The sequence below is a fragment of the Physcomitrium patens genome, chromosome 23 (assembly GCF_059467195.1).
Source record: "Physcomitrium patens ecotype Gransden chromosome 23, ASM5946719v1, whole genome shotgun sequence".
Lineage (NCBI taxonomy): Eukaryota > Viridiplantae > Streptophyta > Bryopsida > Funariales > Funariaceae > Physcomitrium > Physcomitrium patens.
Window position 1 is genome coordinate 6,397,103 of NC_143432.1, and position 13,064 is coordinate 6,410,166.

Consider the following 13,064-nt stretch of genomic DNA (forward strand, 5'->3'; position numbering starts at 1 on the left):
TGAAAGAATGAAATTGAATAGAACCTCACTAAGGATTGCTTCATTAGGAAGAAATACGGATTTTTTCCCACGTGCATGAGCGGGCTGCCCGAAATTCTTCATTATTAGGATTCAAACTGAGACGGCCGCAAACATGTCGGGAAAGGATGAGATTCTCCCTCATCCGGAAACTCACCATATCGATGCCAGGCTTTCCGAACCTGCTAAAGGACAGACCTGGGCATCATCGAACCTACACGGAATGGTGTCGGAATTCAGTTCGGACTACCTCTGTAGAGAAGGTAGATGTTCCGACCTACTGGTATCGGAAAGGTCTGGTACCGAGGCTGCGGCTAGCACGATGGGAGAGTTTAATCACCAGAGATTTTCCTTGCTAGTGGCGTCGACGATGGTTGGATTTTGGGGGGGGGGGGGATTACTAGCGGAAGGCAGGGCAATGGATTTGGCCCTCGAAATATGAAGCTCAGCAGGCTACGGTTAATTGTATTTCTGTTTTTGAGGGAATTTTCTATTGGAAATGGACAGTTCGCGGGGGATATTCCGCATTGGAGTAAGTTCATCTACGTCATATTCTCACTTGAAGACGTTTTCGAGAATCGCAATGTTCGAAACCCTATTGTTTGGAATGGTCGTCTGAAGCTGAGTGAAGATTCAAGAATTAGCTATAATTTGATACCTGTAGTCTTTCATGACATGAGATTATGCTTCATGCGTGCTTATTCGTTTTGATGAAAATTTGATTGTCCAATTTATGAGCTGTTAGTTTCTTGAATACGAATACTAGCATAACTGAGTACTTGTCGTGGGAATGCATATAGAGTCAGCAGCACTAAACTACGACGTTCAGGAAGAGTAAGTGCATTCCTTTTTTTCAAAACTCCTAAAAATTGGTTTGCTTACTGGTTAACAGGTGGTTCGGACATTAGCAGATGAAGTCTTCAAGATTGTTGGCCGCGACCCACTTACTGAGGTTTGTTCATCGAGATCTGTGTATCAATTCTTGAATCTCGAGTTTGCATTAATACGTTACCAAAAAGAAAAGATATCATAGCGACACAGATGATAAAACTTTTACAAGATGTTGGAATTTTTGTCACAAAGAAAATTTACCGCTGTGTTAGCTTAGTTTCCCAGCAAACTGCAGCTTTGTGAGAAATGGAGATGATTGGTAAGAGGTTAGAATTGAAGTAGTGTTGAACGAAGCGACTCTCTAGCCTAATACAGTTGCACTTCAGTTTTGAACTCATTGTAGAGAACCTCTACTTTGACATCCAGACCTTGTAATATTTTTCAAAGCTTCAGCGGGGGATTTCATTGTTGCAGTTGGAATTGCTTCAAGATTTGCAACTGTGACGAACTGTCTGTGCTTTTACTTATTCTTGCATTTAATTTCTCATCTTATGGAAGTGTCGTCGTGTTTGGTGGATTCATTTTGCAGTTAGTAATGCCTGAATGAGGATTATCATTCGGGAACCATTTCGACTTCGAACGGGATTCAGGAAGAGCATGAATCTGGAAGCATCGAAGGTCATGGCTCTTTTGTCGTCACCGTGTCTAGCTCCGTGGTGTGCTATAGATCACAACCACGGTTATCGAGAGAGAGGTATAACTTCGTCGTGGGCTCTTTCCAGGGGCTCTAGATTTTCCCTTGGAAAGACATTTGATGGCAGTGTACGTTCTCGATTCTTTGATAAGTTTGGAAAGGAGTGGGCTAGGTACTCCCAGTCCTTCGTCTGCAAAGGCTTACCTGAGAGGGCACCAATCTTCGAAACAAGTAGGGACAGAAGTTTACCAATTTCTTTTTCAAGTTGGATACGAAACGATCTTACTAGGGCTCATCTCAGAAGCCTTGCCAGGGTTTTGCGAGAAGATTTGCCACAAGGACCCAGTCACGACGATTCGATGACTGTGGAGGGGGGCATCACAATCCAAGGTGGCCAGTTGCTAGTCTATGGACAACCCCTGCTGAGGAATGTGCCTTCCAACGTGACCTTTACTAGCGAATCTAATTTGCATGGTGGCTTTCTTGGAGCCTCTTTCTCAGAGAGCAACAGCCATCATGTGGTCCCGCTTGGTGTTCTTGAGTACGTCAGCTAATCTCAAATCCTTCCCCTCGTCCACAAACTCATTTAACCTTTATGAGCGTTGAAAATTGAGGCTATCCACTATGGATGTCACGGACGTCGAAAACCTGTATAACTTCAGTGGTATTTGTGTAAAATATCATACAGGGAGGTTCGCTTTTTATGCTGCTTCCGCTTTAAGCTATGGTGGATGACGCAAAGAATGGGCTCGTGTGGGCAAGAAGTACCATATGAGACTCAATTCATGCTCTTGGAAGGTCCTTCAAACAAGTATTCTGTCTTGCTGCCAATTCTAGATGGTGCATTTCGAGCCTGTCTTCAAGGCAATGCAGAAAATGAGCTACAATTGTGTGTCGAGAGTGGTGAGTGTGGCATCAATAGCGTCTACCTTATATATTATTTCCTCCTATCTTGTGGCTCTTGCTCCTCTCTTCTGAGCATGCAATTTAATAATTTTTAGTTGGTTTTCTTGAACAGGAGATCCGGCTGTCGTCACAAATCGTTTAGATTATTCAATTTACATGCATGTGGGCAGTGACCCTTTTGAGGTCATCGAAGACGCTGTTAGGTGTGTCCTTTTTGTATTATCCTTAGCCTTAATCTAATACATCAGATATAAAGTTACGTAGTTATTGAAGATTTAAATGCTTTCCAGCGGACCCTCTTCCAACTTTAACATACTTATGCTTTTGGTCGCTAAGTCTGCTAATCAAATTGCTTTTTTTTTCTGAAGAAACTTTGATTTCTATTCACTTGGCTAGGGCTGTCGAAGCGCATTTGCAAACATTCGTTCATCGTGAAAAAAAGAAGGTGCGTGTGCGCATTAAAATTTTAACCTCTTTTTTCTTTTTCTTTCTTTTTCTTATTTCTCACCTTACCCTCCATTAGGCGCAGGGCCTCTGAATATATGCGAAGCATGCATTATCTGTGCGCTTCAAGGTTTTGGGTTATGTACTAGATCTTTATTAGGCGTTTCTAAAATGACATTAAGTAGACTAAACCTCTCCGTTGGTGGGCTTGATGATGGCTTATGCTATAGCGTTGAGTGTCCAGTGTCCAGTATAGATAACAGGTTGTTGTTGGTGCGGCCAGATTCCAGGCATTTTGGACTACTTTGGCTGGTGTACATGGGACGCTTTCTACACGGATGTTTCAGCTAAGGGCGTAATGCAGGGTCTTTCAAGGTACATTATTTTCAGTTTCTAGGTGTTGTGCTTACGAAATTTGACCTGCTGTTCAATGACAAAGAGGAATGAACTACAGCTATCTAAGATAGCATGGCATTCTTATCTTATGCTAATTCATTGTTCAGTTTGGCGGAAGGTGGAACACCAGCCCGGTTTCTGATCATTGACGATGGCTGGCAATCTGTTGCGGCTGGCGACGAATCAGCAGGACAGTCTACGGCTGTTACTCAAGGCACCCAGTAAGCATATGTATCCAAGTTTACATCTTCAGTTTTGTCTATTCACACTATCTGCACTGCACTAGTTATACTCTTCGATTTTCACTCGTTTTAGATGGATGAAATATCAACTTAGCCTGCACTTCTTTCTATCGATTTCAGCAACCTGGAGAGTTGGGATTTTGAAATGAGCAGTAATCTTAGAGTTAGTCATGAATTAGTGCTGAGTTAATGATCCGTAAGTTTTTAGTTTCATTGTCACTAATTTTACGAAATTAGAGTAGAGAATATGTTTTGTATTTTGCAGTCATAATTTGTGAACTTGATCATTTATTGCATATGGCCCCATTATATTGTTGCAGGTATGCTAGCAGGCTCACGCATATCAAGGAGAATCACAAATTTCAAAAGGATGGAGTTGCTGGTTCTTGGCCAGAAGATCAAAGCCTAGGACTTCGGCACACTGTTCTTGATGCCAAGGCCAATTTCAATCTCAAGTAAAACAATTCTGACTTTCAGACCCTCAAACACCATATTTCTCCAAATTGACGGTATTTGGTTTAAGCATTTCCTAAAAATTTCCGACGTTCAGCAGAAGAATAAACAGACATTCCTGCAAAGGGTATTTCCACTTGGTGTTAGAACAGTGTGAGCAATAGTATTATAAGTAAGTTTAGATTCATATGTAAACTAGATTCACTTTTAATACTCTGCTGACATCACTCCCCAATTCCAAATGGGAATGATTCGTCCAAGAAAATTACAACCATTGAAAATTACTTGTGTGGTTCTTAGGTATGTGTATGTGTGGCATGCGCTGGCTGGTTATTGGGGTGGAGTCCAGCCTGGGGGATCCAATACCAAGATATATGATTCAAGCCTTGTTTATCCTGTTCATTCTCCAAGTGTGTTGGAGAATCAGCCTGACATGTCGGTTGACAGTCTCACTGTGAACGGCCTGGGCTTAGTCAATCCAACGGAGTTCTTCTCTTTTTATGATGAGCTTCACCGCTATCTAGCAGACGCTGCTGTAGATGGCGTCAAGGTTGATGCACAGAATATTTTCGAGACACTTGGCGCAGGACTTGGTGGCCGAGTCAAACTTGCGCAGCAGGTTCATCAAGCTTTGGAGGCTTCTATAGCTCGCAACTTCCCAGAAAATGGATGCATCAGCTGCATGAGCCATAGTACTGATAATCTTTACCAGTGAGCTTTCACATGCAGCTATTCACATTTTGATCCTCTTTTCCTATGACTTCAGATTCCGTATTTATTTTTGTACATGAAGAAATTAGGTCACATGAAGTAATCGTGTTGCTTAGGATGACTTCCTTTTTGTTAGATTCGTGTGTGTGCGCGTGTGTTTTTTGTTTTGTTCTCTTCTTCTTTTGTCTTTTTTTGGTCTTGTTTTGTTTTGTTTTCGTGAACTATCTTCATAGACCCGTCAGAACAAAACCTGTGCGAAGATGAATGGGTGACTCTAAACGAAACAAAGTGAGTTTGCGTTTACATTGCAAGGTTGGGTATCAAAACGGCAGCGTGGTTTTGATAGATGGATCTGTCACTTGTCGCAGCTCAAAGCAAACAGCGGTGGTTCGAGCATCAGATGATTTTTGGCCTAGGGATCCAGCTTCCCATACTATCCACATTGCATCAGTAGCGTATAACTCTCTGTTCCTTGCAGAATTCATGCAACCAGACTGGGACATGTTCCATGTAATCCTCTTATCTAAATCATGTTCTCTTTTGGATCCTTTTGTACTGGGTCACTGCTCACCAGAAATATTTCCTGGGTAGGTCAAAATAAGAGAGTAGCCTTATGAAGTAAGGACCTGGGTTCAGCTTAAGTAAGCTCAAAGACACGTGAAGCTGCATTGATTTTCTTGTACACATAAAATGGTCCTGTATTGTTTTAGAAACAGTTATGAATTAATTGCTGGTTTGACATCTCTTTATGTTTATGTGAGCAGAGTCTGCACCCGGCAGCAGAATATCATGCTGCTGCCCGTGCTGTAGGAGGATGTGCAATTTATGTAAGGTAAAGTACTGAACCTATCATAAAAACTGTATTGTTTATGTGACTCAATTTTTCAGAGGAAATGCAGTAAGGAAGTTTCTATAAACACAGCTTCTGTTGATTGTGCACAGCTAAACTTGCAGGAGTTAATGGTTTGGGTGCAGTGACAAACCTGGAAACCACGACTTTAATCTCTTGAAAAAATTAGTGTTGCCCGACGGCTCGGTACTGCGAGCCCTGCTCCCAGGCCGCCCTACCCGTGATTGCCTCTTTTCCGATCCAGCTAGGGATGGCAAGAGGTGATTATCAATAACTTCCCAAAGCTTTTTCATGACGCTCAAGATTAGTAGATTATTCACATTGTCTCAAATGTCTATGCTTGAGAACGTTACGCAAGTAGTTCTCTTACGTCTATTTTATTGGCTCTCAGAAGTGACGTCTGCGTCACAATGCTTTGAATATCCACCTAATATATATCCACCTGTGCAACCTTTGTGTGTAGTTTGCTGAAGATATGGAACATGAATAAGTATGGGGGGGTGATAGGCATATTCAATTGCCAAGGGGCAGGGTGGTGTAAATTGGACAAGAAGTACACAATCCACGAGATCAGGCCGGATGCTATCTCAAGTAGTGTCCGTGCCGCCGACATTGACCGCTTGGCTGATGCAGCACCAGAGGGCTGGGATGGTGCTTGTGTCGTTTTCAGCCACCAATCCTGTGAGCTTGTTAGAATAACTCTTCACGCAGCGTTACCCATTACGTTGCGGAAGCTAGAGTATGAGTTGTTCACTGTGGCTCCTGTGAAGGTTTGAGTCCATCTCTCCTGAGCTTTCTGTTATGGTGCCTTACATTGCCAATGCCTCGAGAAGAAATAATTACCTTCTATTAGTATTTGTTGTTTTGTTCATCAATGTTTTCTACGATTAACGACTGCCATGGCTCTGCAGAAATTGGATACCGACCTGTCTTTCGCACCTCTAGGACTCATCGAGATGTTCAACTCTGGGGGAGCATTGAAAGGACTTGACTTTGACACACAAGGCAAATCAGTGACCATGCAAGTGTTTGGGTGGGGAACATTCGGGGTCTATGCATCACAAAGACCACGAGCTTGTGCACTGAATTGTTCAACAGACATCCCCTTGAGCTATGACCAAACCTCCGGTCTTGCTTCAGTAAGTCTTCCTCGAGGAGAAGAAGGCTGCTTGTGGACTGTGACTATCACATTCTAGCATCCAGAACCTAGACAGTGCAGACCTCGAAATCTGGAAGGATGCTCCGCACAAAGTAATCATCCTTCACATTGTGCTTCGATCACAGTTGAAGTTAACAAAATTCTTGGTAATAGAAATCGACTGTATTGTGAACCGATTCACTTCTATTGGGAATATTTTCCCCATCTTACCGAAACGGAAATTTCACTACTATTTTCCAGACCACAGTTCCTGAAAACAGTGGTTTCCATCCTCCCACCGTCCAAGTTCTCATGAGATCATTCCTCATCAGCTGTACTATCGTTTTTATCCTTGGATAGCCCTACTTCTAATTCTGATCCATACCCACGCAGGGAACGGCAGGTAGGATTATTCTCCCTGGTTCCGATCATTGCTCCACCATCAATCAATTACCTCCAGCCACAATCGAAACTTCCAATCCTGTAACAACGAATATAACTTACTCTCCTGGGCGACTAGCATCGTGCCACCAACACGCGAGAAACATACTCAGGCTGACACGAATGGACCCGAATCTTCTAAACGATAACTGCCTTCGAGAGTGGAATGAGGTGGTGTCAGCAACAGGCGCCGCCAAAAAGAACAGTGAGTCTGGGTTTCCCAACAATTCAGCAGGGAACTAGTGATAATCAACCCAAGCTCAAGGGGCATGTTCCCGTATATCCGGACTTCGAACTGCCTGCAAGTACAGAATAAAACTTACTGTGCCACAGATCCATGGTGACGGCACGTCGGAGGTGCCGCTATTTTCAGAAACAGCAGCATGTCAGGCAAGCTGAAAACACTCCTCATTCCTCTTTTTCAGTGGGGGTCGTGCTACTGCAGACAAACTCGGATCCCACCACTGAGATTAGCATCAGTCACTTAAATTAGTTTCTGTGCCGACGATTTGCCGTTTGAAGCGATACTTTATTCCCTGCTTGATTTCCAATTCGTTTGAGACAAATACACAGGCAAAGTTTGTGATAGATAGCTTCTCATGGCCCATAAGCTCTGCAGATTCTTATTTTTGAAACAGTGGGGGTGAGAACTTCCCTATACTAAATTCATCCCTTGTGACTTAGTGTTGGTGATTTTATATGTAACTGTCCTGCTGGGGAGTGAATAATGGGTAGGATGGACACCCCTTACTCTTGGGCCAAGGAAAATCAACCCCCAAATTAGGACTGGAGGAAATTACTTGAAACCGGTTCAAAATCAGACTTCATCCACATGATATTTCAGGCAAATATGAAAGTTTCGAGTGTGCCCACAAATGGAGAGCCAACCCAAGGATAGAGGTGGGAAGGTTAAAGGGAGCCTCTCCAACTCTCCGAGAGAGGAAGTTGGAGGAAATGTATGTCAATTGTGGGTTTTGTGATTTTCCAAAAACAAAACATTGTGACAAAGTTTATCACCAATAGGGGGTTTCAAACATGGCACTTTTGCAAAACCAAATAACGAAGATTCAGCACTTGATATTTTCATGATCACTCAAAATATCAAATCCAAAATATCACCTTTCAAACTTTATTACCTATTTATTTTTGGTGAAGTATCACTTGATATTAGGTGGTGTAGTATGGAGTCAAAGAGGGAAGGTAGCTGAGGCAAGTGATGGTTTCTGATATTTGACCCATGCCTCTTTTCATATTTTGGTTTCAAAATCATCCACTTTACAAAGTCGGTGATTTGCTGAAATATCGAGTGATATTTTGAAATATCACAAGATGTTTTGACCAAATATCAACCATAAAGGCCATGTTTAAAATCCCCTAATATCAAAATGATTTGAATCTTAGACCTCCAAGTCCAAGGTTTTCCTTAATGTAATTTGACCAAATTTTACAAGGTTTGGATTGAATTCTAAAGTTATTTAACAAGGGGATTGATTGTTTCTTGCTTGTTTCCTTGAGACAACAAAGAAGTAATAGATCCAAAAAAATTGACTTTATCCTATGGGTAAAATTTTGTGAGACTATGACCATCCATTGACTTAATGTAGGAGTCATTTCTCCAAACTATTACACTTGTACCTAGGTTGTATTGGATATAGATATCCTTAATACAACCATCAGCAATAGAGTTTAGAATTTTGTATAATTTGTGTACAAATGGAGCAAGCCTGGGTATTATATGAAATCTACACAATAGATTTTAATATCTCAACAATTTCATGTCGATCCCTACAATATATAATTTTTTATTTATCGTAACTAAAATTGTAAAGAATGTCAAAGGTTGGAAGCAACTTCTTTTTATTTTTAAAAAATTTGTATATTGATCCATGTTTGGGGTTGCAAATTTGTCAATATTAATATAGGCTTACAGACACCTAAACAGTAAAATTATAAATAGGGAAAAATAATAGGAATAAAAACAGAAAATGAATAACATTTGTGATTTTTGAACTCGTTGTTGATTTTTTTCAGTTACTATAAAATAATAAAAATAATCGTCTTAATTTGTCTCCGTTGTTTCATTGAATACAGTATATTTAATGTTGATTTAATATTAAAAATTTGTTCCAGTGTTCATCTTAACAGTACTCTTTACTGTAAAATTTGGTTGGTTTTGTTGATTTATTTTTTTAAAAAACTAATCATGTGAGAAGACAGACTATGATTTTTTAAAAAAAATTATTTCATTTATAAATAATAATAATAATAAAAAAACTTGTGTTAATGTGGATGTTTGAAAATTTTATATATCTATATATATATATATATATATATTACTTTGTACCAAAAATTATTTTGCAAGGAAAAGGTTAAGAATTTGTGATTGCAACCCTTACACTAAAGTTCATTCAAGAAAAATTAGCATGAAAAATTCAAGTCAGAGACTTTCAATGCATTGATGGACGTGTTCATGAAAATATGTTTCACTGAAAAACCATCGAACTATGTTTGATTTTGATTATATAGAAGAAAAAGCAAAGGAACATATCTTAGTTTAACTTCAAGCCCATACAGCACTGAGTTTATATACACTCTTCACAATATTCCCAAACTAATATAAACAGGGCAAAGTAGAAACACCTCAAAAGAATAATTTCCCGGGCAGATTTCCAACGGGCACCCAAAATTTTCCAACATATTCCTTCTTTCCGCTGCCCGAGAGAATATTCCACGAATGTATGACGTGGAGGAAAGATGCTCCCGGGTCTGTGGAGGACCGGCCCCGCCCTTCCCGGCCCTGACCATTTCTTCCAACACGGCACTTCGATCACATTCAAAATGTATGAGATGCATATTAGTAAACGGGATGGTGCTTGGTTTCAGTATGTTCCAAATGCTTCTAATATTATACTTATTATATTAATTAGTGTTGGAAAAGGCAAAAACGAGGACAAGTTGTAATGTGTTTATGTGTACCATATAGAATGACGATGTTGCGTTGGATAATATAATAAGGCAGGCGTCACTTACCATGTCATGTCGGTTCTCGAGTGTTTGTGGAGCTTTTGCTGCAACTACAATTTTCTTGAAGCGCTAGACGGGCCTCACTAGGCTCACTGAGGAGCTCCGACACCGAGAGGGTCTTCTCTTTCGGCGCGCTTTCGGTGCTTTGAGTGATCGGTAGTCTTCACTGCCGAGTTGTTGGATTGGTTGATTCGGAGCGCTCGGTTTTTTTTACGTCTCCGCTGAGTTGAATTAAGGCTGCGTTGGTTTGCTGGTTGTGCTCATTCTCCTCTATACGGGAAGATGATGTGGATTCCGAGGGGATTTTTTCTCGTAGTTCGAATGGGAGCGTTCCGTGGTCGTGGAGCAATTGTAATTTAGCACTGCGGACAAAATTGAAGAGCTCTGAAACCTACGGGGATTGTTGTTGTTGTGGTGGTGGTGGTGGTTCAGGCGGTCTGATTTGTGTGAAAGTGATCAAGAAGTGCATTTCTAGAAAGTGTTGGATCGTTGGTAGTCATTTGCATGTGCATGTGGTTGGAGTATTGTGAAGATGAAATTGGTGCTGTGATACTAAGATCTTCGCGAGACGATTAGCACTTATGTGCGCTTCTGAGGAAGTTTGAGCATTTGCTTTCATCTCCGTAGTATACATTGAAGCATGTCGTGCCAGACAGCAAACTTTGAGTTTAACGGAAGGACGCAGTGCGCGCTGAGAATGCAAGTGAAATCTCACCCTTAGCGTGCGCAGCGAAGAGTGTGCCTTGATTATCTTTTGAGCTCATTGCCCGTCATCTGCCCTCTTAAAATCTCAAAGACTCGTCCTGTCACCAACATTCTCCACGGCTGTAGTTCTTATGAACCGAAGCGCTAGAAAAATCTGTTCTCGACCCGTAGCTACTGCACTTGAAGTGCAAGTGTTTTTGTAATCGATTAATTTTGTGATTACTTGTTTTTGAACGGTACCTCGTTGTCACTTTGAAGTAGTTCTTGTTACGATGAAGTTCGGGAAAAGCCTGCAGAGTCAGATAGAAGAGACGATGCTGGATTGGAGACCACATTTCATAGCTTACATAGAGCTCAAGAAAAGTTTGAAAACGCTTCAGGCTCCTGTCTGTTTTTCTGAGGCCGCTTTTGAAGAAGTGGCGAGCTCATCCCTGGAAGTAGCGGATCAAAATGCGTCCTCAGCCGTGAACATTGGAGGTCCGGCTCCAGGTCAACGGTCTTTGTTGTACAAACGGCTCAAGAACAGTGTGAAATTTGTCGACAATGGACTGGTGATGGAACAAATGTCCTCTCCAGACGACGGTCCATTGGAATCGGCTGCATCAAGTGTGGAGCAGTTCTTGGAGAATGGATTTCTCGGAATGAATGGTGTGATAGAGAATAAAAGGCATGAATTTGTGAGAAAAGGACATAAATGAGCAAAGCTTGACGATGGGACTACTCTGGTCTCCTTTCTGGAGACAGATTTCATGACCCTCCTGAATAAGGAATTGAACAAGTTGAACGTCTTCTTTATAGAGAAGGAAGAGGAGTATGTTATCCGCCTTCAGGTGCTACTTGCTAAAAATGTTGTTTTGAAAACACTCGCCCTCGATGCTCTTAAAGTAATATGGAACGTTCAACAATTTCACAAGAATTTGGTATGGTCTTGACTTGCATACAATTGTCTTGATTTCACTGACTGGTTTTTTTTTGTTTTAACACGCAGATGCGTACGTCAGACTCTCTCATCATGTTCGTCAGCCTCTTTCTCTTTTTCAGTATGTGATAGTGATGCTTACTTTTCGAGCATCTGCTGTGTGCACAGAGGCTGAAATACAGAATTGAGAGATTGAAGAAAGAACAAGCAGCCAACGACGGACGTGTTAGAGGAAACTGTGGGTATGAAGATCTTTTAAAGATTTTGAGAGACATTGTGGCTTCTCACGGCGAGATGGTTCTGTTGGAGAATTACAGTTCGCTGAATTATACAGGTAAATAATTGGCATCGCAAGATGTAACGAAGTCATTAAGCTTTTCAGAGAAGTGCTTTTATCTTCTGTCTAACTTCCCCCAAATATATTTTGTCTCGAGGTTATCTGTTTGAGAGAGCTGATCTACTGGTGTTTCTGTGTCCAGATCTCGTAAAGATTATGAAGAAGCATGATAAAGTGACGGGCACTCTTCTCAGGTTGCGCTACATTCAAAGCGTGCTGCTGCAGCCGTTTTTCACGACGGAGCTTCTCTCGAAATTAGTACGAGTGTGAGAACAACTTACAATCACTTGTCCCGATTTCACCATGAGTCTGTTCGTAGTCAGTTGAAGCAGGAACACAGTACACAAGCATTTTCTACGGACAGCAGCAATAGTCAAGCACATCCTTACATTCCTGGAGACATTGTGGAAACTATCTTCAGGAGCATAGTTGTGGCATTGAAAACAATGAAGGAAATACGAAAACGTTCAACACCAAGTATCTTCTCGCTGCCACCAATGAATCGAACTGACAGCGAAGAGATGTTCGGGATTTCGGTGGACCAGAGCTTAGTCCATCCAGTTACTGTGGACCTTTAGGCTGTTAGTAAAGCAAAATTTCTTAGGATGAGATATTTTCTAGAGATCTTGGACCAGGAACTCTGAGGTATGTGTGCATTGCAGATAGATCAGTTTCTCAATCTCTATCAAGCACTTGAGCCAAAAACCTCTCACCATGTCTCAAATATCAAGTTCTAGAATGTAAAGATTTGTGATAAGTATTCTAGTATTGGACTCATCACTGACTAAGAATTAGACTTTTTATTAAGCTAGCTTAGTAAATGTTCAAAAAATACTTACCTGTTAAGCTACACATAAATGAAAACAGCGAAATATTTTTTGAACATTCTTTTGGAACGGAAACGATGAAATCATTTTTTACTTCTTAAATCACAACTAAACCAATGTAGTGTTCA

The 13,064-nt window shown here is 41.1% G+C and overlaps 2 protein-coding genes across 5 annotated transcripts; both read left to right on the forward strand.

The window, feature by feature from the left end:
• Positions 1 to 384: 384 nt before the first annotated feature.
• Positions 385 to 6,934, forward strand: LOC112276063 (putative galactinol--sucrose galactosyltransferase 2). 4 transcript variants are annotated; one of them, XM_090246476.1, is made up of 16 exons: positions 391 to 550; positions 911 to 970; positions 1,439 to 1,603; positions 1,857 to 2,084; positions 2,232 to 2,446; positions 2,562 to 2,652; positions 2,846 to 2,894; positions 3,177 to 3,268; positions 3,397 to 3,510; positions 3,852 to 3,986; positions 4,285 to 4,695; positions 5,064 to 5,205; positions 5,460 to 5,527; positions 5,671 to 5,805; positions 6,009 to 6,315; positions 6,457 to 6,934. In XM_090246476.1, the coding sequence occupies exons 4-16, from the start codon at positions 1,903 to 1,905 to the stop codon at positions 6,739 to 6,741; spliced, it is 2,226 nt and encodes a 741-aa protein (XP_090102602.1). In that variant the 5' UTR covers positions 391 to 550; positions 911 to 970; positions 1,439 to 1,603; positions 1,857 to 1,902; the 3' UTR covers positions 6,742 to 6,934. The 4 variants fall into 4 exon arrangements, with proteins under 4 accessions (XP_024362800.1, XP_090102602.1, XP_024362803.1 ...); XM_024507032.3 differs by having other exon boundaries at positions 385 to 550; positions 1,439 to 2,084; XM_024507035.3 differs by lacking the exons at positions 391 to 550; positions 911 to 970 and having other exon boundaries at positions 1,471 to 1,603; positions 1,845 to 2,084.
• Positions 6,935 to 11,125: 4,191 nt separating this feature from the next.
• On the forward strand, positions 11,126 to 12,687 carry LOC112275827 (SPX domain-containing protein 1). Its single transcript, XM_073530769.1, has 5 exons — positions 11,126 to 11,501; positions 11,598 to 11,683; positions 11,941 to 12,106; positions 12,252 to 12,303; positions 12,429 to 12,687. The coding sequence occupies exons 1-5, from the start codon at positions 11,126 to 11,128 to the stop codon at positions 12,685 to 12,687; spliced, it is 939 nt and encodes a 312-aa protein (XP_073386870.1).
• Positions 12,688 to 13,064: the final 377 nt, after the last annotated feature.

Coding starts and splice junctions, on each gene's coding strand:
- LOC112276063 (XM_024507032.3), top strand. CDS start 1,453: ATGAGGATTATCATTCGGGAACCATTTCGACTTCGAACGGGATTCAGG. Junction 2,447..2,561: donor ACAATTGTGTGTCGAGAGTG/GTGAGTGTGGCA, acceptor TTTCTTGAACAG/GAGATCCGGCTGTCGTCACA. Junction 3,511..3,851: donor GCTGTTACTCAAGGCACCCA/GTAAGCATATGT, acceptor ATATTGTTGCAG/GTATGCTAGCAGGCTCACGC.
- LOC112275827 (XM_073530769.1), top strand. CDS start 11,126: ATGAAGTTCGGGAAAAGCCTGCAGAGTCAGATAGAAGAGACGATGCTG. Junction 11,502..11,597: donor TGGATTTCTCGGAATGAATG/GTGTGATAGAGA, acceptor TTCTGGAGACAG/ATTTCATGACCCTCCTGAAT. Junction 12,304..12,428: donor GTGACGGGCACTCTTCTCAG/GTTGCGCTACAT, acceptor GTCTGTTCGTAG/TCAGTTGAAGCAGGAACACA.